Genomic DNA, 27,099 nt, shown 5'->3' with positions numbered 1-27,099 from the left:
ACAATCACAGCCAATCTGCCGCGCAAATAGGAAAATAGAGTGCGCGGTGACGATGCAGGGCCGCCGGCTGCCGAAAACTCATTTACATTTTTTTTTCTCTCTTCTGGCTTTACAAAGATTAGTCAATGTCAAGTTTGTAGTTACTTGTAACAAGTTAGGGAAACTATACAAGTATGGACCCCGTCTGCCCCTTAGAGCGCTTTCTAGTCAGTTTTAACAAAATAAAACACCCCAAAAAAGCAGAGTACGCCCGCCAGCTAACACCAACACAGACGAAGTCCTTTTCATTTATGATCGGTTCAAATCTATAGAGCGCACTTTGATTTTGCTAAGACTTAACTTTCAGTTAAAACGAGACAGTCTTATGCCAGTGGTATGACTCTGTCTCGTTTTAACAGTGTCTTAAGTCTGAGCATAGACCAAGTGAGCTCTATAAATCTCAACCTTGGTCTTTGCTTGTTTTATTTATTGAAGACTGCCAATAGGACTGCGTACAAATACAATTCAAGCCGTGTTATAAGACTTTAAAAAATCGGTCAAGTACAGCGTACCTTTTTCCGTACCATCGTACAAGAAATAACACTTTTTAGTTTTTTCATTTTCACGACGGCCACTTTGAATTTTTTTATATTATTTTGTTGTTATAATAATAAAAATACACATTATGTATTCCAGAAACATTCGTCGGAATCCATTCTAGAAACAAGTCTAGTAGTGTCTGTGGTTTTCTAGATTTCTGTGAAAGTCTGAGACGCATAGTCAGTTATGTGTAAACTAAACTTCTTAGTTTAAAGATAGTGTCCTAAGAACAACAGAATTATTCACATTAGTTCAAAAATATATTTCTTTCCCCAAGTCCGTCCCGCAAGTTTTCCCCGTCGATCGGGTCGTATCGTCTTGGAATCCTCCACAATCCGCGCAATTTTCCGCCGGTCATTTTTCATTGTTTCCCGAGGCCCCGGGCACCCAATACTTATTTTCCACACAGTAAATACACAATACTTATACGATATTGTGTTTACGAGCTATTTCCAAACGCTGGGGTTATTTGAAAAAGTTTTTATATGAGAATAGTGGAAGATAAATTGACAAATGATCCTATCGCTGAAAAAGAGTTAAGGCGGTTTGGATTTGTAAGATATTTGGTCGATGAATTGATTATTTACTACTCATATCGATGTTTTTAAACAAAAAATTTAATGAAAATGATCACGAAATGAAGACAATACCCTGACTATTGCTATTGAGTCCTCTGATTAACTCGAGATTTTTAAACAATTGAATTAGATGGTCAAAATGCTATCAAGTGTTTTGACCAATTCACATGGTCTTGAGGATTAATCCAATCAGAAGTTTATGCATGCATTACATGCTTGCCATGCAAACTGACATTCCCACATGATCAAGTTTGCATGATCATGCTTCCCTTCTTCTACTCACTAGGTACTATATCTACCGGATGATAATATGTAGTATGCGTGAGCCTTTTCTTTCTTATTGGACTTACCTTGAAAGAAATTGAAAAGCGAATCATACTTTGGTTTCGAGAATACCATATTAAATTCCTTTTATTCCTTCATTAACAATTTATAGAACGTACAGAGGCTACAAATTTTTCGATAGTAGGTAAATGCTTCAAAATTTATACTGTACATCGATGGATATAATAATGGCTACCTCTAAGAAAATCTACTTTAGGTCCGTCAAAATCCCATTGACCGTTACATTGAGTGGCCGACATCGCTTCATTTCGGTAAGACGCAATAAAGGCAATCTGTAAAATAGGAGACAGCCTTTTAGCCTAACATAAACAATGCACAAAGGTTCGAATATAAAAGTACATGAAATAAAAGTCTTTTTTGATATTAAATAGTTTGATTTCTAAATGGTTTTCTGCCATATATTTCTCAATATAGTTTTTTATACTAGGTATGTTCAATGCTTGAGTGCGAGTATTTGTTAAAAGATACTTAGTAATTCTTTATTATTATTTACTATTATATCTTTGTAAATTATTTAGACGCACAACGCGAAAAAGCGCATTTACCTAACAGATGCAAAAGGGGGAGGATCTTCTTACGATTGGGTTCAAAATCCTAAACACTGAATTTCATACGCGTTTTAGAACAACAGAGGTGTTTTTGAAATTATTTTTAAATATCAAATGTCAAAAAATCGGCCACTTATTGTTATTTCTAGCTGATTCCCATGACTTTATCCACGTGGATTTAGGTTTTTATAATTCCGCGGGAACTCTGATTTTCCGGGATAAAAAGTAGCCTATGTCACTCTCCAGGTTTTTAACTATATCCATGCAAATAATCGCCAATCCGTGGCTCCGTTGCGGCGTGATTGAAGGACAAACAAACACACCTTCGCATTTTTAATATTAGTATGAATAATATGAGAGTATTAGTATGAGATGTAGGGACCTACCTACTTAAAAATGAACTGAGTCCTCAATATTCACCGTTAGTATAATAAATGTAAACAAGAATGTAGGTACTTTTAAACGAATTAAACTTGGGAAGGAAGACGCTCTCACAAAAATTACATTTTGCAAAACCGATTTCTTAGGCGAGTTAAAATTTGCGAATTGATACTCCCAGAAGGCAGAGTGATCGATCGGCTATCAATGTCGATGGATTAAACGTGGAATTTGCCTACTACATTAATAAAAGGAGCTTAGGGCTTGTTCACGTTGAATTTATAAAGTAGGTACTAGAGGATGCCCGCGACTTCGCCCGCGTGGATTTAGGTTTTTAAAGATCCCGTAGGAACTGTTTGATTTTCCGGGATAAAAAGTAGCCTATGTCCGTCCCCGGGATATAAGCTGACCCTGTACCAAATTTCGTCAGAATCGGTTAAACTGTTGGGCCGTGAAAAGGTAGCCGACAGACAGACAGATAGACAGACAGACACACTTTCGCATTTATGATATAAGTATGGAAGTATGGATTAGTATCTAAATCCCCTAAAAAACAGACTTGAAACGCTGGACTAAAGGCTTGTAAAGAATATGTGATGAAACCCCACTATTTTTGACTTTTAAGGCCCTAAATTGAGAGATTAAGTAGATAAGAACACTATTAAGACACTGTATTGTAAGGTTATTTTTAAAAATTGATTTGAGTTGTCAAAAATAATATAAAATTATTAATTTATCTAATGCAGGTAGTTTGATAAAATCGACATTTCGCTCATTCGATGTCATACAAACTGTTGCTAGGAGGCCAACAAGATTGAACTTGCATAAATACGGGTGTTTCGAAGGTTTTAGTTCAGTCTCCTTCTGAGATTCGGAGCGATATCGCATATTTTCGGTATTTGGGTTGTGAACTGGATAATTAGATGTTGTGATAGCAATCACGCCCTAATTAAATTATTTATTTTGGCATTAGTTTGTTTAGATTAAAACTCTCGGATAACCTTGCACATTAAACTTGTGTTTTTTTGTGTTGGTTTTGGAGAGGACATTCCAATAATTCGATAAAAATATTTAAATAATACCTGCTTTTCTGAGTGACGCCAATAATTCAGAAGCGGGACGTGTCTCACGTTGTCTTAATTTCGCTTTGGTATCTTTTTGTAAACAACCCACATTTGATTAAAATTTTATTGAGTTTGATTTGGTGATTAAAATTTTTAGTTTTTTTTTAATAATTTAGTCTTTTGTGAATTGGAAAGTAATTTGCAATGAGTGGTTCAGATTTTGTATACATCGAATGAGAAGTTAGTCGTTTGGATTTATTGTTGACTTGATATTAAAACTGAGAGTTCGGCAGTTCAAGGGTAGGTTTTAATGATTTGACGGAGGGCAGGATAGCCCATGATTTGGATTTGACTTAGGGCAAGGAAGCCCGCGACTGACATGACAAGATTGATTAGAAACACGAGGACGTGTTAAATTCAGGACGGCCGAACTGTAAGGTTATATTTAAAAATTGATTTGAGTTGTCAAAAATAATATAAAATTATTAATTTATCTAATGCAGGTAGTTTGATAAAATCGATATTTCGCTCATTCGATGTCATACAAACTGTTGCTAGGAGGCCAAAAAGATTGAACTTGCATAAATACGGGTGTTTCGAAGGTTTTAGTTCAGTCTCCTTCTGAGATTCGGAGCGATATCGCATATTTTCGGTATTTGGGTTGTGAACTGGATAATTAGATGTTGTGATAGCAATCACGCTCTAATTAAATTATTTATTTTGGCATTAGTTTGTTTAGATTAAAACTCTCGGATAACCTTGCACATTAAACTTGTGTTTTTTTGTGTTGGTTTTGGAGAGGACATTCCAATAATTCGATAAAAATATTTAAATAATACCTGCTTTTCTGAGTGATGCCAATAATATATTTCTTTCTTCTCTCTGGGCTGGTTTCCGCACCGTCCGTGGAAGACACTGCCGTATTGGCCGGCGACGGCAAAAATACGCCAAGTGCTTTAGCCCAGTGTACGTTAGCCGTCTAACAAGCAAGGCTAATTGTGCTAGGTAATATTCTGGGCCTTTTAGCTTTGAATGTCAAAGCGGATAAGTGCCTAGTTGAGTTGAGGTCATCAACGCTGTATCCAACTAAGCAACACAAGACAACCCCCTGACACCGCACAAGCTATTAACCCTAAAAAGCTACATAAAAGGAATGCCCGCAAACAAATTGCTGTTAACCCGCGCACTACACGCGGGTCATTACTCATTACGCCTGCAGCGAGAGGTCGCGGAGACCCTTTCATAGTGTTTGTCTAATCAGATACGGCACGCCGCAATATGCCACATGTTTGCTCTGCCACAAAAGATGATTATGTAGCGCAACTGTTACATTTTTTTACATTCGCTATAAATATGGAATATAGACTTCATCCGCGTGGGTTTAAGTTTTTAAAAATCCTAAAGGAATTCTTTGATTTTCTGGGATAAAAAGTAGCCCATATTCATATTCGGGATGCAAATTATCTCTGTAACAAAAATAGATGATTTAGGTTTTTAAACGTCCCACTGATTGATTTTTTAGGACAAAAGGTAACCTATTCAGGAACTAAAAGTGAGAGAGAGTTTCCTGTTATTCGTCCTACTTGATTACAAAGTTATTTAAGTATTAATAATATTATTCGGCTATTTGATTATCCTCATTATGGTAGATTATCACAAACTCGCGAACGAAACACACTTACATAATGCTATTTGACATTACGAACGTACCAATTTTCATTTCTCCCCGCATTAGGAGGATTAAGGTCCCAATTTTCCGTCCCCTCGCCACTCTATTATTGTAAATAATCTTGTCACTAATCCTAGTACGATTACCGAACGGCGGTTCCAAATTCAAATAGGCTCAAATAATGCGGTTCTAAATTTAAACACGCGTATAATTTTCGAAGTATGCGCGCCATGTGCATTGCCCGGGGCATAGGTACTTGCTTCGTAAAAGCGTCTTCTCACGATTCGTGATTGTTGAAGTGAAATCTTCTTTAGGCGCTTTAAAGATTTTAAGACGGGTTAAAACTTCAAGGTCGCGTCACCGATATGCTAATGTTAATAGTAGGTACTCGGAGCGCCAATGCCAATAAATGTAAAAAAACTAAACTAATGGTAACGGTTTTAGTTTACAAACTATGAAATTTTAATTTTTGATACTAAAATTAATTTGTAAATAAAAAACTAACTGTTATTTTATAGTTTTAAGTTTTCACTTCTGTTAGCAGTCTCTACTGACTGCAAATTTTTTAAGCAGTTCGTTGGTACCGTAGCGCACTTGAGTTGCTCCGCACTATCTATTTTGTTTACCACAGCTTAACGATTACACAGATCAAAAACTAATTAGCTTAGTTTGCAACCTTTTTTTTAAACCGTAATTTGTTAATTTATAATTATAACCGTAAATTAAAATCTTCAGCGTAATGATTCAAAGGCGTGAGAAATAAGGTACTTTGTTTTTTGTGCCTTTCGTGAGCAGGAGAAGTTAGCTGTAGGTTGGCATACTGTATTATCATTTTTATTTGTGCGTGTTATCACGCACTGTGAGAAGCAACCTTAAGGACTTCATATCTGGCGCCATGTTGGCTACGGGTTCGGAAACGCGAGCTGCTAAACGAGCGTAACGCAAATATATTCACGGGCGGGTCGGGCAGATAATAAAAGCATTTTATTGGTTTTACACGCTTGTCGCCATTCATTTGACAGTTTATTGTTGACACAGTTCTTTTATTATTTTTATTATCTTTCTTAGTACAAAACAAACGTAGGTACAAGTACGTGCAGTAAACGTAGGTAGGTACAAAGGTAGGTTGTAGGTTACTACAAATACTGTTAACGTCAATGGGTCATAGATCTCTTACCCAATAAGTCATCAAACATTCGGGTCATATATTCAGTTACAGCTGTAAATTAATAACCATTGTTGCTACTTGCTACATAGATTTTGAGCAAATTACTCTACATCTAAATATAGTTACGTATAAAAGGAAATGCTGACTGACTGATCTATCAACGCTTACCTCAAACTACTAAACGAATCAAGCTGAAATTAGGCATGCAGGTAGCTATTATGACGTAGACATCCGCTAAGAAAGGATTTTTGAAAATTCAACCTCTAAGGGGGTAAAATAGGGGTTTAAAATTTGTGTAGTCCGCGCGGACGAAGTTGCGGGAATTAGCTAGAATTTATAAAAGAAGACAACATATTTTACTGCATTACAATTACATAAAAGAAACATGAAAAGAATCAAGAGTACATGACTAATGCCAACCAAGGGCGGCCCTGTCACTACTAGCTATCTCATGTTGAACGAATGAATGGATGATTAATTCAATAAAATACAAGTACAATAATTGTGTTGAAATAATGTATGATGAGCCTTATACATTTTACCACTGTAACTGGTGTTTGAATATTACCTTAAATTAAATTAAACAAAAATAAAAGTCAAGACTAAAATATTAAGTTAATAAAGACATACATAGACTTTACACAAACCAAGTAAGTATAAATTAATAGGAAAATAAAGATTTGAAATGTGGTATCATTACAATGAGGTCCAGGCAGGACAATGCAAGAATATAAATATTGTAGGTACTGGCTAAGGGTGGTACTACCCTTAAGAGGGCTCTCTCCGTCACTCGTTTCATACAATCGTAGTTCCAATTTCATTTGAATATTAAGCAACCAAAGTCCATGAAATTTTGCAGACATATTCTAGAAACTAGTATCTATGTCTATGGTTTTCCAGATTTCTGTTAAAATACATATATTCGGTTTCAAAGTTACGCGGTCTTAAAAAATTTCATACAAATCTTTGAGCCCCTGTAATTTTAAAACTACATATTTTTAGAAAAATCTAAAACACTACAGACACAGATATTAGTTTCTAGAATATGTCTGCAAAATTTCATGGACTTTGGTTGCTTAATATTCAAATAAAATTGGAACTACGATTGTATGAAACGAGTGACGGAGAGAGCCCTGTTAACTTTAGTTACTTTTTATACAATAAAACCAGCAGAGTAGGAAATATTGAAGAAGAAATAATCAGAACAGTGTTGCAAGCGCAAATAAAGCAGCAACTACACCGAACTGTGTGAACAGTTGATACCATTCCGCACAAAGGGGTTGCCGACGTAAAAACTAGCTAACAAGCAGAGTGGTGCGCCCGCGGCGTTCACTGGCCCTGTTCTCATTGTACACATCCATCTCTTGTGTTTATGACGTCCGATATTATGCTCAAATAAAGCTTCATTACAATAAAAGCAAAATCAATGTCGAAGCTCCGAAACATATTATGGAACTTTAAATAACTCTACAATCGAATCATCATCACACTAATATTATAAAGGCGAAAGTTTGTATGTGTGTGTGTGTGTGAGTGTGTGTGTGTGTGTGTGTATATGTTTGTTACTCCTTCACGCAAAAACTACTGGACGGATTTGGCTGAAATTCAGAATGGAGATAGATAATATCCTGGATTAGCACATAGGCTACTTTTTATCCCGGAAAACCAAAGAGTTTCCACGGGATTTCGAAAAACCTAAATCCACGCGGACGAAGTCGCGGGCGTCAGCTAGTATCCAATAAATTTTATAGTTCCGAAATATGTGGGACTTTACTTACTCTATCGTAATCAGTCGTATCAGTATTCAATAAGCTAAGTTTTAGGAAATCCAAAGTGTTGCAAGCGCAAACAAAGTAGGAACTACACCGAACTATGTGAACATTTGATACGATTCCGCACAAAGGAGTTTCCGACGTAAAAACTAGTTAACAAGCAGAGTGGTGTGCCCACGGCGTTCACAGGCTCTGTTCTTATTGTACAAATCCGCCTTTTGTGTTTATGACGTCCAATATTACGCTCAAACACAACTTTGTTACTTTCAACAATAAAAGTAAAAATAAATTTTGTAGCTCTGAAATATATGGGACTTTAACTAACTCTACAATCGTATCAGTATTCAATAAGCTAAGTTTTAGGAAACCCAAAGTGTTGCAAGCGCAAACAAAGTAGGAACTACACCGAACTATGTGAACATTTGATACGATTCCGCAAAAAGGGGTTGTCGACTTAAAACCTAGCTAACAACCCCGCGTTTACAGGCTCTATTTTCATTGTACTCATCCGTACAAGTTTTGTATACTGCAACTGACACATGGTTTTTGGTATAAATAAAAATGCCAACATTGCATATTTTTACGTAGAATATTCGTTTAAAATCTTGGTGTAAGCGCGGTGTTACTAGATGATTGCCTAACAAGTAACAACCATGTAAATAATTAGTACTCCAAGTAAGCACTTACTTTATCATCTCTAGAAATTCATAACGATTTTTTTCCAACATCAAAATGATATAAAAATCGTGCAATACAATGGAAACGCGATCTAATCCACAATTTGGTGCGCCCGGGGAACGTATCTAAATTTCAGCGTGCACCGCAAATGAATCCGTTCGGAAAAGAAATTTGTGTATCATGTATACGTAATGATATTTTCCTTTATGCTGGCTCATTTTGCGCCTTAACCTTATTTTGTTATATTTACATAAAAGATATATAGCATAATGCAAATCACACTAATATTATAAAGGCGAAAGTTTGTATGTGTGTGTGTGTGTGTGTGTGTGTGTTTGTTACTCCTTCACGCAAAAACTACTGGACGGATTTGGCTGAAATTCGGAATGGAGATAGATAATATCCTGGGTTAGCACATAGGCTACTTTTTATCCCAGAAAACCAAAGAGTTCCCACCGGATTTTGAAAAACCTAAATCCACGCGGACGAAGTCGCGGGCGTCAGCTAGTTGAAAATATATTTTTAGGATACTTTGCCTACTTGATTTTGATTGCACTAAGATATATCGATTTTTGTGATTGACAGATTAGATGAACTAATTCACGAATGTAAGTTTTCAAAAGAATTTCAACTCTTTCTGCCCAAAAATTTTGCCCAGCCGTGGGACGTGGGACACAAGTCACATATCGGTATGAACTACTAGAGTAGTCAACTATGTAGGAGAATATTGTATTGTGTATTATAGTGCACAGTTCTGTTCTTCTGTATTCCTTCACTTTCATACTAGGTATATTTGGACGGCAGTTTGACATGACAGAAGAGAGACCAGATGTAGAACGTGTTCTCTGAGGCACGCGGCACTGCCAAATTCCCGACTCTGATGTGACCCGACGCTAATGATATTTTTTTTTTTCAGATAACTCAATTCTATAGCCTCAATAGCTCAACGGGCAAAGAGTGGTCTAAAAACCGAAAGGTTGACGATTCATGCCCCGCCTGTTTCACTATTATTGTACCCGTATGTAGCCCTTAGTACAAATTTAACGTTTGGAAAATTTACGCTTATTTGTAGGGAAAAGGGAAATATTTCTTCTACCATCGTACCTACAAGAACACTTTTTTCATGGCGACCATTTTGGAATTATTATTTCTTGTTATTATAGCGGCAATAAAACTAGGTACACATTCTGTGAAAATTTCAACTCTCCACCTATTACGGTTCGGACGAGATACAGCCCACTGACAGACAGACGGATGGACAGCGGAGTTTTAGTAATAGGGTCCGTTGGAACCCTTTGGGTACAGAACCCTAAAAACATTAAAAGATGCGCGTTACATAAAAAAAAGATACCACAGACCAGCCAATAAACCAAAATTAATAATCCATAGACCGCACAACGCATACCATCAGCATTACTATCAATACGAGGGGCTCAAGTTAATCCTGGGATGACGGACGACGCGACGGCGCGGGCCCGACGTGGAAAAATCTCACCCTAACCGAATAACCCTTCGAACGAGGGGGGTTAGAACACCCTCTTCCGATTGGCCGCCTCCCAGGAAGGATATGACCTATAGTTTTTCTTCTTAAGAACTTCCTCCGTCCATTGTGAGCGTGATTTATACCAGGGCGGGCGGCGGGGGCGTAGATTGATGATTGTCAGTATCCGGTCTTGTAGTGCGAGAGACGGTCGTCGCAAATACTGCGGCATGTAAACAAGCAGAGAAGAACAGCTAAGCCAGAATTGGATAAGTATTCTGCTCTTTAAAATGTCTCCTCTTTTTTGTCTTACCCTTGCAAAACCTGTTTTGCACTATTGTCATTCTTTGGACCAGCGCTGCCAAGGCAATAATATTGGCCTCACTGTGTAGATTGTAGGTTAGCTTAAAATGCCTTAAAATTCAATAATTTAAATAGGAGTCTGATTTGAAACTAGTTGGACACAAGCGGTCTACGGTCTTTGAAGGATGCAGACTGGAAGTGACTTAGCAAGGGGCAAACGATAGGAGAAGAGTAATGTTTATTGAATTTTTAGGAAGTTTAACGACTATCTCCTTGATTATCCGGACTACGGCAATCACATCTGCGCTCGCTAGAGCAATTTCCCCGCATATTCGTTTACCCGGGGCATTATAGGGGCAACTCTTCCGAGTTGGAGTGTTATTGCCTCTATTATGAGCGGAGGTTGATGCCGGTCGTTACGAGGTCGGAACGTAACGCGCGTTTTATGCGGTTCGGGTTGCCAATGGGATTATGCTTACGGTTTTAGGATAGGATTAACTTTCAAGTGGGTATTTGCTTATTTTTCCTCTCAAAATAGTGAGTTTCAGAGGTCTTTACAATAGTAATTCGGGTGATCTCTATGTGCCCACTACTTACAAGAAACGTGGTTCCGACCAAGATTTTTAAATGTGAGTTGATGGTTGACGTATAAACTGATGGTCACTCTATGGCAAATAAAACAACTTATGACTCTTTTTTCTATCACTCGCTATTTTTCGTTGGCTAGTAAATATTGGCTACTTTATAATAGTTATTTTAATGGAAATAGTTATTTAAAAGGATAAAAGTACGAGAGCGCTTAGTAAAGCTAAGCTCTAGCTTAATTAAATTTTGTTATGTAACGTAATTGTACACAAATTCAGTACGATGTTCAATTTAAATTAAGCGAAATAAAAATATGATTAGACTTGGAATTGTTGGACATATAGATCTTTTTTGTCGAAATTTTTTTTATGAAATCCATTGGATTTCATAGTTTTTTTTTAATTCACGGCGATTTTGGTATATAGTAATATTACTATAATTATAAAGTAATATTATAAAGACAAAATGAGGTCAAATATGTTGTAGAAAATCTACTGTAAGTTTGAATAAAATGTTCTGGGAGCCAAATAAATGTCTTTTTATAATTACCAAGCATTTATTATAAACAGCTTTTTCCAAACTGCTGGAGACAATCACTGGAAGTTTAGCAAATATTTTAACATGATGAATGTCAAAAATTGGGCCAGAGATTGTAATTTTTAATGCGCTCTTTTAGAGAATGAATTTGTCAATGTTTCGTTTCGACCGCCCCTTGTAAATATAACAACTAATCAGTATAAAAGGGTTGCGGCCGCCGCTATTAAAAACTCTGTAAGAATTCCGGCTCGAGGGTTGTGTAAAGAGCAACGTGTACAAAATATTAAGAAAGGTTTTAGCGTTGAAACTATCGTGAATGGTTTCCATTATAAATATAGCTGATCCCGGTTGTACTTACGTGGTTTTTCGACGTAAGCCCGACTAGATTCGAACTCATCCGGGGTCATTATTCACAGGAACTCAGCTCGCAGCGCAGTCTTAACAGGGCTCTCTCCGTCACTTACTCCATACAATCGTAGTTCCAATTTCATATACTAAGCAATCCAATATTAAGCAACCAAAGTCCATGAAATTTTGCAGACATATTCTAGAAACTAATATCTGTGCCTGTGGTGTTTTAGATTTTTCTGAAAATACCTATGCAGTTTTAAATTACAGGGGCTCAAAGATTTGTATGTGAATTTTTAAGACCGCGTAACTTTGAAACCGAATATTTTAACAGAAATCTGGAAAACCACAGGCATAGATATTAGTTTCTAGAATGTCTGCAAAATTTCATGGACTTTGGTTGCTTAATATTCAACTGAAATTGGAACTACGTTTGTATGGAGCGAGTGACGGAGAGACCTCTCTTAACTGCGCTTAATCTCTAGTCGGGCATACGTCAACTAACCACGTGGAGTATAGTCAGGATCAGCTATATTTACTAACGACCCGCCCCAGCTTCGCACGGGTCGCTTATAGCAATTTTCGTAGGGATCTCTATTTTTTTGAAAATAAAATATAGCCTATGTCACTCAGGAATAATGTAGCTTTCTACTGGTGTAAGAATTGTCAAAATCGGTTCAGTAGTTCCAGAGATTACCTCCTACAAACAAACTTACAAACTTTACTTCTTTATACTGTTAGTATTGATTAAGAAAGATCTTTGAATTATTATAGAAGCACTACACAATCGGTGTAGTCGAAGCATAAGACGTCCTGTAGGACGGCTTGAAGTAAAGGAGAACATAGGATTTTTTGAAAATATAAATAGCGAGCAAACGAGCAGGTGAGTCACTAATGTTAAATGATTACCGCGTTAGAGTATTTGCAGTACCAGAGGTACCGCTAATACATTGCCGGCTTTTCAGTAATTTGTTGGTCCGCCCCTTGAATAACTTCATGTTGAAATACAGTGGAAACACCGCCAAAGGCAGTTAAATATGATGAAATTCTAATGAAGACTATTCTATAGATGTGCGAAAAAAGATTCCGTCTCACTTGAGTTGAGTTGAAGCATAAGAGTTAAGACGTCCGATTGATCTGTTTGAAGGGGAGTAAGTACTAGGATTTTATTTTATGATGGTGCTTTTATTGAGACAGTATGAGTGTACGTTGCTCTTTATTCGTTTTTCCTGCAACTTTTTCTTGTCCGCTAATGGCTTGCGGCGGGCGGCCGTCAATTCCTGCGCAAATCCGCTCCCTTATGAATTAAACACCAGTATTAGGTTATTTTATACCATTTTTATTTAATATCGTCTACCTACTTGAAAATTCCACTTTTCCGTAAGAAATTATTTTAGCTAGCTTTTCTTGTCTACTGACTGTAACCGTAATAGCTCAACGGTTATAGTCTGAAATCCAAAAGGTCAACGGTTCAAATCGCACCACTATGGTTTTTACTTTTAGCACAAGCTTTATGTTTACTTATATGAGAGGGGAAATTTTCCTTCCTCTAGTTACTTCACTGCATAAAACGGTATTTTCAAGTGCACGTATTTAAGTACTTTTTATTGATGGATTTCAGTATCATATTGCGTAGTTCACTTTTGGATAAGGTCTGTGGCAAATTAAATGCTGTTCTTCATAAAAACCCAGGTCTTGAAGAAATTATCACTGAAAACATGCACTGTTCGAAGACTTTGTCTTCAAGCACTTCCAAAAGGACGAGAAAACATCCCAAACGCTGCCCAGCCGATTTGGATTCAACGGCTAACTTCTTTGTCTAACACAAATCGGCTGGAATCAGCTTCCAGCCGATTTGTGTTAGAACGAAACCAGCTAAGTACATCTAAATATATAAAAGGAAAAGCTGACTGACTGATCTATCAACGCACAGCTCAAACTATTGGACGGATCGGGCTGAAAGGCATGCAGATATTTAACGAAGACTAAGAAAGGATTTTTGAAAATTCAACCCCTAAGAGGGTGTAATAGGGGTTGGAAATTTGTGTAGCCCACGCGGACAAAGTCGCGAGCATAAGCTAGTCCTACTAATATTATAAACGCGTAAATTCATATGTATGGATGGATGTATGTTTGTTACTCTTTCACGTAAAAACTAATGGACGGATTTGGCTGAAATTTGGAGTGGAGATAGATTATACCCTGGATAAACATATAGGCAATTGATTCCTATGGGATTTTTAAAAACCTATATCCACGGGAACGAAGTCGCGGGCATCAGCTAGTAGGTTTATAAAATCGCAACTGGGTATAAAAGTGCGAGGCAACAGCTAACTACAAATAGCGGATAAATTTATTAGCGGGGCGTAAACCGCTCTAAGCCGTAATGGTTGCTCTAAGTGCACTAATAGGGGGTAACACTGACCACTTACTTAGCGTTGAGTATTTTTATTATTTCTAACGTTTATTTGGAATGGAACAAACTCGGCTACTGATGAAACTTATAAATTTATTATCTAGGTACATACTTATGTTAGCTTTTTCAAAAAAACTATTTAAAATTTAAAATAATTAAACAGATATTTGACTCATTCGACGTCACACGATTTCTTCCGAGCAGCCATCTTGAATCGATTTGTATAAATACGGCTGCTTGACGGTTTTTAAGGCAGTCTCGATCCGACTCGAGACTCAACGACTATTAAATACTTTTGTGTTTAGGTCGATATTTTGATTGAGTGGTTGCAATAGCAATTGCGCCCCGATCAAATTAATAATGCAGTTAGGTTATTTGAAGATTAAAACTCTTGATAAGCCTCTACGCGTTGCGGCTTATGTCCTCGCGCAAGCTTAATATGAAAGAACATTTAATAACTGATAAAAATAGTTAAATTATAACGCCCCTTTTGACTTAAGTTTACACTTAATATTATAATATCCATCCATACTAATATCCATACTTAATATTATAAATGCTAAAGTGTGTCTGTCTGTCTGCTACCTTTTCACAGCCCAACAGTTTAACCGATTGTGACGAAATTTGGTGCACGGTTAGCTTATATCCCACGGACATAGGCTACTTTTTATCCTGGAAAATCAAAGAGTTCCCACGGGATTCCCAAAAACCCATCCGCTTAAGCGATTTGTATGAAAGGTACCGAGGTAGCTTGCGTCCCTGTAATTGACATAGGCAACTTTTTAACCCGGAAAATCAAACAGTTCCCTCGGGATCTTTAAAAATCCCACGCGGACGAAGTCGCGGGCATCCTCTAGTAGGTAAGAGAGTGTCTGTCTGTCTGCTAGCTTATCACGGCCCATGTGTTTCATCTGTAAATTCAATAAATATCACTTGCTTTAATAGTGAAGGAAAACATCGTAAACAAAACTCCGTGCCTGAGAGTCTCCGTTATATTCTCAAAAGCGTGTGAAGTCTGCCAATTCGAACCAGTGGTAAATTATTTGATGATTCAAAAGCACTTGCAAAAGTTTATTTGAATAAAAATCTATTCTATTCTATTCTAATTACCACTTGACTTGACCACGTGGTCTCATACATAAAACACAAAAAAAAATGTTTCTATCTAGGACAGACTTTGAAACCATCCAACCGATGTGCCGAAAACCAGTTTCATTAGAAAGGCAATGCGAAGATAGTTTTCAACCCCCGACCCAAAAAGAGGGGTGTTATAAGTTTGACGTGTGTATCTATGTATCTGTCTGTGGCATCGTAGCTCCTAAACTAATGAACCGATTTTAATTTAGTTTTTTTTGTTTGAAAGGTGGCTTGATCGAGAGTGTTCTTAGCTATAATCCAAGAAAATTGGCTCAGCCGTTTGAAAATTATCAGCTCTTTTCTAGTTACTGTAACCTTCACTTGTCGGGGGTGTTTAAAATTTTTAATTTACACTTGTAGATCAACAAAACAATGTATTAGATACCTACATACTTTTTTAGCGTAGTAGCACATTTCGGGTATCCGCTAACAAAATTAATTTAGCTACAATTCTAGCTAAATGCTTATATCTGCAAAACGGGGTAATACAGTGCGTGTCAGCTACAAATAGCGGCTAAATTTATTATTGGGGCGTGAACATCTGTAATGGCCACGCTAAGTGCACTAATAGGGGTAACTCTGACCACTTGAATACAGGGCTATTCCTTTTTGTTGCCTTACGTCATGAATTTCTGTATTTGATTGTATGATTTCAAGGTTCCGTGCCTCAAAAGGAAAAATGGAACTCTTATAGGATCACTTTATTGTCTGTCTGCCTGTCTATCCGTCTGTCAAGAAAATCTTCGGACTCAGATCGGATGAGTGCGTAACTGCTCTCAGGAATACAAGAATACCTACCTACCTAATAATAGTACATATATTAGGTAGGTACTAGGTAGGTATGTCTAAGACTAATTACATGATATCATTCCTAATCCGCAATCAATGACGCGAACTGCATTATCAATTCATTCACAATTACCATGATATTGCATTAGCGGTTATTACGTTTATTAGCAGGTGTTAGGGACTAATCCGTGGAGTAATTGGACATGTCTGACTTAGGTATACCTTGTTATAGGCTTGGCTTGCTGAAATAAATAAAGAACCATGTCACCATCATCATCACCATTTGACCACCTCATTGGCGCAGTGATGAGCGCTCTGACTTTATAATTGGAAGGCCCCTGGCTCGATTCCTGACAGAGGCAATATCACACTAATATTATAAAAGCGAAAGTTTGTGTGTATGTTTGTTACTCCTTCACGCAAAAACTACAGGACGGATTTGGCTGAAATTTGGAATGGAGATAGATAATATCCTGGATTAGCACATAGGCTACTTTTTATTCCGGAAAAGAGTTTCCACGGGATTTCAAAAACCTAAATCTACGCGGGCGAAGTCGCGGGCATCGACGGCTAGTGAATTCTAAATAATGGTTAACTGGAGGAAGGCTTCGGCCGTGGCTAGTCGTAGCCTATGTCTGTCCCCGAATTAACTCTGCATGTAAGTTAACTCTACGTCTACACCAACCATTAAAATCACAGACAGACACACTCCCGCATTTATGATAACAGTTTGGATGGATATGGATAATGGGATGGGGCAAAGATATACCTAACGACGTCATTTGTCTTAGTAAAAATTGGTTTATTAAAACGAATAAGATCGGATAAAAGCTAGTATATGTACCTACCCACTGATTATAAAGAACATAAGGAACCTACTGAATATGAAGAATATAAGTAACAGCTGGTATAATTGACTCGTATTATGTGACATAGGAGACAGGTTCTCTAATTTCGCGAGAGAGAACTCGCAAGTCTGCGAATGTCTCTAATTAAAACTGTGTTTGCTTAATCCGCATTGCATTGTACGAGCGTGAAAGCTCTTTCAGGCGTTCTGGCATAGAGTAAAAATCTTTGTAGTAGGTACTCTCAGCTTTTTTAGTCTCCGCTGTCCGTCCGTCTGTCTGTCAGCGGGCTGTATCTCACAAACCGTAATATGTAGAGACTAGAGAGTTGAAAGTTCCAGTGTGTGTATTTCTCTAGCCGCCATAATAACAAATAATAAAATTGACACTTTTTTTAATTCCATTACAAGTTAACCCTCGACTACAATCTCACCTGGTGGTAAGTGATGATTCAGTCTAAGACCGTAGCGGGCTAACTCGATAGAGGGGTTTCTACACAGCATCGTACTGGAGCGCTAAATCGCTTGGCGGTACGGCTCTACCGATAGGGTGGTAACTAGCCACCAGACCAGACCAGAGACAATTTAGAAATTATAAATTCCCAAATTGCCCCTGCCGGTAGTCGAATCTGAGACCTCCTATTTATAAGACCACAGCGCTCAACATTGCGCAAATATCCTCAGTTATTGCCCGTCGAGTTATTCAATATTCATACTAAAAACTGTTACTGCCTAAAGTCGTCTCTGTGATTATTTTGTGTCTCTCAGAGGTCTACCCGCACAAAAGAAGTAATCTAATTTCCACTGGTTTTTAAATGTGTTTTATTTACACAAATAATTTTATCCAAATATATCTATTAATCTATTCCAGCTAGTACAGAAAATTTCATATTTCCACTTACTATTTTATTCAAAGAGTTACTGCCTAAAGTTGCATCTGTGATTAATCTATGTCTGTCAGAGGTCGCGAGCGGTAATCGCAGCAATCTACCCGCACAAAAGAAATAATTAACCCATCTCCATTTCAACTGCTAACGTTGCAACATCGCGCGCCTTCCCTCTGAGTCCAAACACTCGCAATGCAATGAAAGGGCATAGACTCATATAGGCGCTTTAGTTGATAACGCCTTTTATCCAACTTTCTAAAGACTTTCTGTAAAGCTGCGTACAGACCGACCCAACGAACGCCCTACGATGGATATTTATCGTTCGCTAGCGTTGGCTTCCGCACGCTCGTTGGAGTTTGTTAATACGTCCAAATACATTTAGTGCTCGAACGAACGTTCGTTGGCACTTGATTCCGGTTCTTTTCTCTTTCATTCGCAATTTAATCATGGACGACGACGACATCATTATAATTGCTAGTTTTATATACCAAAACGAGTTAGCAAGAACAAGAAAAAATAAACGATAAGAAATATCCAAGTAAATATCAAATTGGACGTCTACACGCTACGCACTCTTGCTTCAACTGAGCGTTCGTTCGTTGGCCTTCGGCGACCGTCCAAACAGAGTTCGATCAAATAGCTCGATTTCTTTGATGTTACCGCCACGCTTCGGATCGCCGGCACACGCCAACGAGCGATCCTTGGCATTCGCTAAGTCGTCCAGATTGCAGCAACGAAGGTCAACGAAACCCGTTCGTTGGCGTTCGTTTGGCCGGTCTGTACGCGGCATAAAGGGATTGGATGTTGGCACCAAAGAGTTTGTAATCACTGCGTTTTAGTTGCCAGTCTGTTTAGTGGTTTGAGGCTAGAATCGGAAATGAGCGTTTTAATGCGTTTGGGTCGTGTGACATGGAAAAATGTGTATAGAAATGTGAAAATACGTTAACTGACTCAGTTTATCGATTTTACAGAAATCGACCATCGAAATAGCAGAAAGAGGTCATAGCTAGAAAATAATATTGAAGATGAAATTTTTTTGATTTTCCTTATTTAGTTTTTATCGGTGACCCGTAATATAAGACGATTTATTCTGTATTCTGTTGCGACTCAAATCTTCCTTGAGATTACATCAAGATGTTTTGATAATAATGTTGCAGATACTTGATTTTGCAGAAGAAACCCCCAAAGGTTACATGATAATTAAACTAATTAAACATAAATCTATTTCATTTCTTCCCTTGACCTTCTTAGGGTTCTGTCTTAAGAGTTAAAAATCACGCGAGAGCCGTCAAAGGGGCGCGCCCCGTATAGTTCTCGGGTCACATGGCCAACCTGCTATCATATCTCCTGCGTAGTTGGCTAAACATTTTTTTATTCACTATAGACACACGATTGGTTACAATCACACGTGATAAGAAGTGATGATGTGGCCTAAGACGGTACGCATTTGCCAGAAAATGCCTATTCACCCTGATTTTAAAGAAGATAGGTACCCGGAATTTTCAATCTTAACGGATGTATCCGTTAGGATTGGTTGCCAGAGTCGAAATTCGAAATATTATAATAAGACTTACTTGTGGTACGATTTTTTGTACAGCTTTCGGTTGTAGCCGCTGCAAGTGATTTGGTAACCTTGTCCCTTTTGCATCCTCGGAGGTTGTAGGTTGTGGAACCACTTTGGGTTTTGTGGTTCCAGCTTGACTTGAACTTTGGCATCGAATGCTCATACGGCTCATCTGAAAATAAGTTTATTTATTTTTTATGTAGCTACCAAAACTGTAATTACAAAGTTATAGTAAATAAGTTACCATTTCTCAAAGTAAGTTTTAAGTTAAGTTTCTCTTTAGTTTAGAAAAAAACTAGCTGATAACATCGTCCACGTGGATAAAGGTTTTTAATTATTTTTTTTAATTTAGGCAATATCATTTATTTTTATAGATAAATCACGCTTGGCCAAAAAAATGATTATGCCAAAATTGTTTTTACAAAAAAATGCCTGAAGGTTCATAAGACAGTTTCCCTATATCTCTTACTAGCTGATGCCCGCAGCTTCGCCCGCGTGGATTTAGGTTTTTAGAAATCCCGTGGGAACTCTTTAATGTTCCCGGATAAAAAGTAGCCTATGTGCTAATCCAGGATGTTATCTCTCTCCATTCCAAATTTCAGCCAAATCCGTTCAGAAGTTTTTGCGTGAAGGAGTAACAAACATACACACACACACACTCACATACAAACTTTCTCCTTTATAATATTAGTGTGATAGTTTTGGATTTCCCCATACTGTCCCAGTTGCGCTGTGCAACCAAGTAAGTACCCTACCTCGCATATATTTTATACCGACATAATATTGTGAGTGAGTGTTCTGTGTAGTCTCACCGGTATTTCATATAATTAATATTTAGAGGAATTTGCAGCGCCCAGACAAGTCGCCAAGACTTAGGGGCGCTAAGAATATAATGTAACTAGCTGTAAGAATTATGTTAATACAGTTAAAAAAAAATTGTTAAAAACACTATGTCTCAGTCTTAGTTCTTACTTCTTACCATTTCCTCGTTTCTCCGTAAGACTTCTAATTGCTGTTCTGTAGCGATCGCTTGTCGGACCGCGGGCGACGGGCGCAGGCAGTCTTCGTTGCCTGGACAACAAACAAAAAACAATTTTCAAATTATTATGCAAAACGAACAATCCAAAAGTCCACAAAATATTTAATGGTAAATTATTTTATCGTTTCAAAAGTATGTCTTGTAAACGATTATTATTTGAATAAAAATATTTCTAGTCTACACTAAGACAGACAGACAGACACACTTTCACATTTATAATATAAATATGGATATGGATGGATAATATCTTAGTTTTAAGCAATTAAATATCACTTGCTTTAACGGTAAAGGAAAACGTCGTGAGGAAACCTGCGTGCCTGAAAGTTCTCCGTAATGTTCTCAAAGGTGTGTGCCTGCCAATCCGCACTATGACAGCGTGGTAGACTATGGCCAAAACCCTTCTCATTCTTAGAAAAGACTCGTGCTCTGTAGTGAGCCGGCGATGGGTTGATCATGATGATGATGATGATGATAATATCTTACCGAAAAACGCAATTTTATACACATCAGGCTCCAGCATGAAAGCGTATAAACCTTGCGCCGTGCGTTGTTGTATGTACTGAAGCCCGTAGTCGCACATTGCGCCCGCGCATGTCATAAGGGATTTCTTTTCATTTTCGCTGCATAACTGCAGAAACCAATTTTTTTTAAAGTATTTATTGCACACAAAACGATACAAAGAAACAAACAACTAGAAACAGAACTTCACAGCATGCAAACGGCTTCTAAGCGCCGATGGCGATCTCTCTCTGATGATCTTTGGAAAAACGAGAAGACAATATAAACGGGAAAGTGTTAGTTTGTTTAATGGTTTGCCATTCAATGGCGCCACAATGGAACAACAGGTCAAAATAGTAAAAGACCTGGAGCACACATAGGCCACTTTTTCCCCTTAATATCCAAGATTTTCGAAACTTAATCAATCAAGGTTTTGTGGGCACCATTCTATTAAATTATAAGTTTATGCAGCGCCATCTATGGTGCAAGCTAGTAAGCTAATACCTGTACATTAGCAGATCGTAGCGCGGGTGACAATAAGTACGGCAGGAGTGGCAGTATATCCAACCGCAAGGCAGTACGAGTTGTGGCCACATTGGCAGAGCTGCCGCTCCACACCGACCATACTATGCTGTCTAGTTCTGTCTTCCTCCGATACATCTAGAACAAGTTAAAAGCGGAGGGGATATATCACGTTATGTCTTCGACCAGGCATTCGACAGGTGCACTTCGACCACCTGTTGTGCCCATCCTTTTTTCCACGCACATACAAACTATGGAATAATAAATAAATAAATAAATAAAAGTTTATTTAGCTCAATTACAGAATCACAAAAAAACAGGAATAAAAATAAAGATACAATTAAACTTAACTATTAATTAAACCCCTTCTACTATCGGTGGTGTTCCCACTAGATTACAACATGGGGCTATTCCAGGGGCGGTAACGCATCGGCGGTACCTCTGATGCTGCAAATGTTCATGGGCTGCGGTAATTCACTTAACACCAGGTGACCCGCCTGGTTGTTTGCTCGCTATTTTATTATTTAAAAAAAAACCCTTAGGGGTCATCTCCATGGACGAGAGAATCGCGGCGATAGTCTCACAGTGTGACAAAACTCGATACAAACTCTATGGGCCAATTTCCACAGGGCGATACGACGAGTGACTCTGGATGAGTATGACGTCACGGACTCGTCGCGTCTCGATACCATTGAGCCTCGTGACGATACCATTGAGCCTCGTGACGATACCATTGAGCCTCGTGACGATACCGTCGAGCCTCGATAACTCCGAAAAGTTAGAGGTGCGAGCCTGGCATCGATTCCGTACTAACCCCTAGGCTGTCACAGCTTATGCGCTATGCCTTTAGTAAACAAACAAAACGAAGTATTTGTGTTCTGGTCCTATTAAATTCCGGGGTAGGCCCAGGGGCATACCAGGAAACTAATTCTGTATAAACTATGGCTGTGTTTCGGTTTTGACAAATATGTACAGTGGAATAATTTTTTTTTAATTATTCAATAAATAACTATCTATTTCTTTTAATTCACTTTATTGGATATTATGGGGTAAAATATACGTATTTTTTGTAAGACCTTACCTCCTGTGCCTGCATAGGAAACTTGACTTTAATCGATTGCCTGGTAGCGAGTATACTGTGACATCTCGCAATACATATGGGCAGCAAGCCATACAGCGAATAGTTCTGATGTCGCATGGTCCAGCTGTTTATAGCGTCGTACAGTCGCAGCCACGACATCGTCTCGCAAGCTATAAGGAGCCTTGAGTCGCAGCGCGCGCTCAGGTAGTTCTCGAATATTCCATCTATTACTCTATAACAAATAACAATTTTTTTTCTCTCTCTCGTCTGGCTTTACAAAGATTAGCCAATGTCAAGTTTGTAGTTATTTGTAACAAGTTAGGGAAACTATACAAGTATGGACCCCGTCTGTACCGGCGCTCGCCAACACACGCACAGCACCCCCCCAGAGCGCTCTCCAGTCAGTCCCAACAAAAAAAACACTACAAAAAGGCAGAGCACGCCCGCCAGCCAACACCAACACAGACGAAGTCCCCAAATAACAATTTGACTTTTATATTAAGTAAAAAGCCTTTCTAGGGTTCCGTACCTCAAAAGAAAGAAAATGAACCCTTAAAGGATCACTTGTTGTCTAACTGTCCGTCTGCTGTTGACCTAGAATCATGAAATTTGGCAGGTAGGTAGGTCTTATAGCATAATATTTTCAATTTTCAAAGTAAGATAACCATACCAAGTCGGGTATGATATAAAACGGCTTTATCTGTGCATTCTAAAACAGATTTTTCTTTATTTTTATGCATAATAGTTTTTGATTTATCGTGCAAAATGTTGGAAAAATACGTACGGAACCCTTAGGGCGACTCGCATATGCCCAGTTTTTTTACGCATAATAACCTGTCATATTCCCCCGCCGCTTGGATGGTTCTCAGGATAGCACTTGGGTCGTCGTCATTAAGAGTGAATATCGCTTGTAGCGCCTGCATCATACTCTTGGCGTTGTCTCTAATGCCAATTGATGCGTTTTCCACATCCTCTATATTCACCTGTTAGAGAAAATTTTGGTTTCATAATCTACACTAATATGATAAAGAGGTAAAGTTTGTAAGTTTGTTTGTAGGGGGTAATCTCTGGAAACACTGAACCGATTTTGAAAATTCTTTCACAGTAGAAACCTACATTATTCCTGAATAAAATATACTAGGTACATAATCACTTGCCTTTTATCACGAGGCTTTTTTACCCGCAAAGGGGCTCTTTTAGGGGTGTTACATAAGTCTCACTTGATCCTTTGATCACTTGACATGTTTGATCTCTCTTCGGTCGTGTCGAATTGCCAGCCCATGGTTCTATGTATCAAGAGTGCTAATTGAATCTCACCTGCTCCTTAGCCCGGGCTTTGAGGAAGCTCAGAACATGCAGAGCCGCCCTGATGTCGCCCTGCGCGCGCGCAGCCAGCGCCGCTATGACGCGTGGGTGTACGCGCAGCTTCTCACACTTGGCCACTATGGACAGGCGCGCGGCGAGGCGCGCTGGGGTTATGGACCCTACCGTCACTATTAGAGATACCGGTCTGGAAAATAAAAAATGATGATAACACTTAAACTTTGAAAAAAGGGGGAAAAAAATCGGTTAAACTGTTGGGCCGTGAAAAGCTAGCAGACAGACAGACAGACACCCTTTTACATTTATAATATTATTAGTATGGATTGCTAGAATAACCACTAAAAGCACGCACACACAAACGCATACCACACTCGCACGACGCACGCAACACCTACCTCACGGACACGGGCGCACCCACACATCCACGCACGCACACACTGTTACGCAACCATACACGCAAAAATACACGCACTTAGACGAACATACACAACACACATCCTTAATCATTAAAAAGATTACCTCAATGGCCTCAAAGACGTAGCGTATAAATCATTGCATATAGCAATGACTGGTCTCTTCAGAGGTTGCGACTTGGATTTTTTCTTGCCATCCTCTTTCTTACTAGCAGAAGCGGTACACCATTTCACTAATAGCTCCACAGTTTGTATCGGAGCACCGTCTATTTCGTCTGAAAAATTAAAATGGATAAGTGAAATCAAAAAATGTTTTTTATTTATTACCTACTAGATTAGATGATGCCCCACGATTTCGTTCGCGTGGATTTAGTTTTTTAAAAATCCCGTAGAAACTCTTTAATTTTCCAGGATAAAAAGTTATCTATGTCAATCACCGGGATGAAAGCTGTACTAATTTCATCAAAATCTGTTAAACTGTTGGGCCGTGAAATGTTAGCAGACAGACAGACAGACACAATTTCGCATTTCTAATATTAGTATGGAAGTATTGATTTAGGAGAAGATTACCTAATATAAGACAGTTGGGTCTTCTATCGGCATCTAGGACGGACCTCATGAGCGTAGCACTTTGTAACGCTGTTTGAAACGCTTCCGTGCTTCTCTCGTCTGAAGCGTTCAGCTCCACCGGCCTGTAACCTGACATTAATCTTTAACATATCTTTCTAACCCAATAAATAAAGAGACTGATTTCTTGCCTGCCTTTACATTGAAGGAACACAAGAATTACGGCCGTATTCACAAACGTTACTATGAGGTCTCACAGTGAGCTCGAACGCATATGTAGGTTCCACCAATCAGATCATTGTAAATTGACGTGATATAGTCATCTGATTGGTGGAACAGACACTGTGCGTTCGAGCTCACAATGAGACCTCATAATAACGTTTGTGAATACGGGTGTTAGTTCTTATGGCTTGTTATAGCGTCAATAGAAAATAGATACATTCTGTGGAAATTACGGTTTACGAGATACAGCCTACTGACAGACAGACATACGGACGGACGGACAGCGGAGGCTTAGTAGGGTCCCGTTTGCACCTTCAGCTACGGAAACCTAAAAAGGAAAAAAAAACAAAATCTTACCTGCAAGCCTAGCCAATAAATGTGCCAAAGTGGTTTTACCGACGCCTGGAGGTCCACATAATAGGGCCACTTTATGGTGTGGTCGGCCATCCTCATCCATTTCTGGTTCATTTTCCTTCTTGCCTTTCCACTTATTGCTTAACTGGAACTGGCCTGTTCGCTTGCTGAACGCGTTGCGGTGCTGAGGTTCTTTAGTTTTTACGTCTTTTTTGAAAACTACCTGCAATTTTTTAGACCAAAAAATTATAATAAAGACACGAAATCCAGTCAGTACAAGAAATATTCATTATCATCATCATAATTAACCATCACCTCTTCGAACTTCTCTCTGAATGAGAAGGGGTTTCAGCCATAATCCGCCACACTCCCCAAGTACGGATTGGCAGACTTCATACACTTTGAGAACATTATGGAGAACTCTCATGCATGCAGGTTTGGGTACAACACTTTGAGAATTATGAAGAATTCTCAGAAGACCTTAATTTTTTTGTAATGTAACCACAAATTCTGTTTTCGGATTTATTCCTTTACTTGTGCTATAACCCACCTACCTACCAAATTTCGTGATCCTAGGTCAACGGGAAGTACTCCATAAGATTTCTTGACAGACAAGACGGACGGACGGACGGATGGACAGACAGACAGACAAAAAAGTGATCCTATAAGAGTTCCTTTTTTTTGAGGTATGGAACCCTAATAAAGATGTTTTTACCTTGTCCCACAAATGGAGCCAATGTAACAAGGCCCTATTGACTGGTTCCTCAGAGAGCAGGTCAATGTATGACTTGGGACGATACCTCTCTACCCATAGATCACTCGGTTCGTTGTTTTCTTCTGATTGTACTTCTTGAACTGATTCATTTGATTCCTTCTGCTGATTCTTGGCTTCTAACTGTAATGTAATATTAACAAGCTTATGCCTGCGACCTCATCACAAATTTCAAACCCCTGTTTTACCCCTTTAGGGATAGAAGTTTCAAAAATCCTATCATAGCGGACGTCTACGTCATAATAGCTAGCTTTATGCCCAGCCCAATCCGTCCAGTAGTTTGAGCTGTGCATTAATAGATCAGTCAGTCAGTCAGTTGGTTTATCAGTCAGTCAGTCAGTCAGCTTTTCTTTGATAAGCAATTGCAGATAAGCGATCTCCTCTCCTTGATGGTAATGTATGATGAAGTCTAAAATGGAAGCAGACATGGGCTTATTTGGAAGAGGAATGGCAGTTTCATTAAACCCATACCCCTGATCGGTTTCTACACATCATCGTGCCAGAACGCTAAATCGCTTGGCGGTAAAGTAGAGTAGTACCTAGTAACGGCCGAAGCCGAAGGCCAGAGTAGACCAGAGACAATTTAGAAAATATAAATACCCAAATTCATCCTCCCAAAATCGAACCTGGGCCCTCCCA

The 27,099-nt window shown here is 38.5% G+C and overlaps 1 protein-coding gene across 3 annotated transcripts in view; it reads right to left on the bottom strand.

Annotated features, from left to right (window-relative positions):
- Positions 1-27,099, bottom strand: part of LOC123873516 (chromosome transmission fidelity protein 18 homolog) — a 40,645-nt gene that overhangs the window by 11,194 nt on the left and 2,352 nt on the right. For all 3 annotated transcript variants that reach the window (XM_045918370.1, XM_045918371.1, XM_045918372.1), the window contains 11 exons: positions 26,404-26,583; positions 25,692-25,911; positions 25,116-25,244; positions 24,652-24,820; positions 24,127-24,319; positions 23,644-23,792; positions 22,810-23,041; positions 21,711-21,866; positions 21,192-21,336; positions 20,649-20,740; positions 19,680-19,841 (listed from right to left, as the gene is read on the bottom strand). In XM_045918370.1, the coding sequence (XP_045774326.1) occupies positions 19,680-19,841; positions 20,649-20,740; positions 21,192-21,336; positions 21,711-21,866; positions 22,810-23,041; positions 23,644-23,792; positions 24,127-24,319; positions 24,652-24,820; positions 25,116-25,244; positions 25,692-25,911; positions 26,404-26,583 (1,827 nt within the window). The remainder of the gene's footprint in view (positions 1-19,679; positions 19,842-20,648; positions 20,741-21,191; positions 21,337-21,710; positions 21,867-22,809; positions 23,042-23,643; positions 23,793-24,126; positions 24,320-24,651; positions 24,821-25,115; positions 25,245-25,691; positions 25,912-26,403; positions 26,584-27,099) is intronic.

This window comes from Maniola jurtina, chromosome 17, assembly GCF_905333055.1.
Source record: "Maniola jurtina chromosome 17, ilManJurt1.1, whole genome shotgun sequence".
Taxonomy (NCBI): Eukaryota; Metazoa; Arthropoda; class Insecta; order Lepidoptera; family Nymphalidae; genus Maniola; species Maniola jurtina.
The sequence above is the reverse complement of the archived record's forward strand: the minus strand, read 5'-3'. Positions and strand labels throughout refer to the sequence as shown.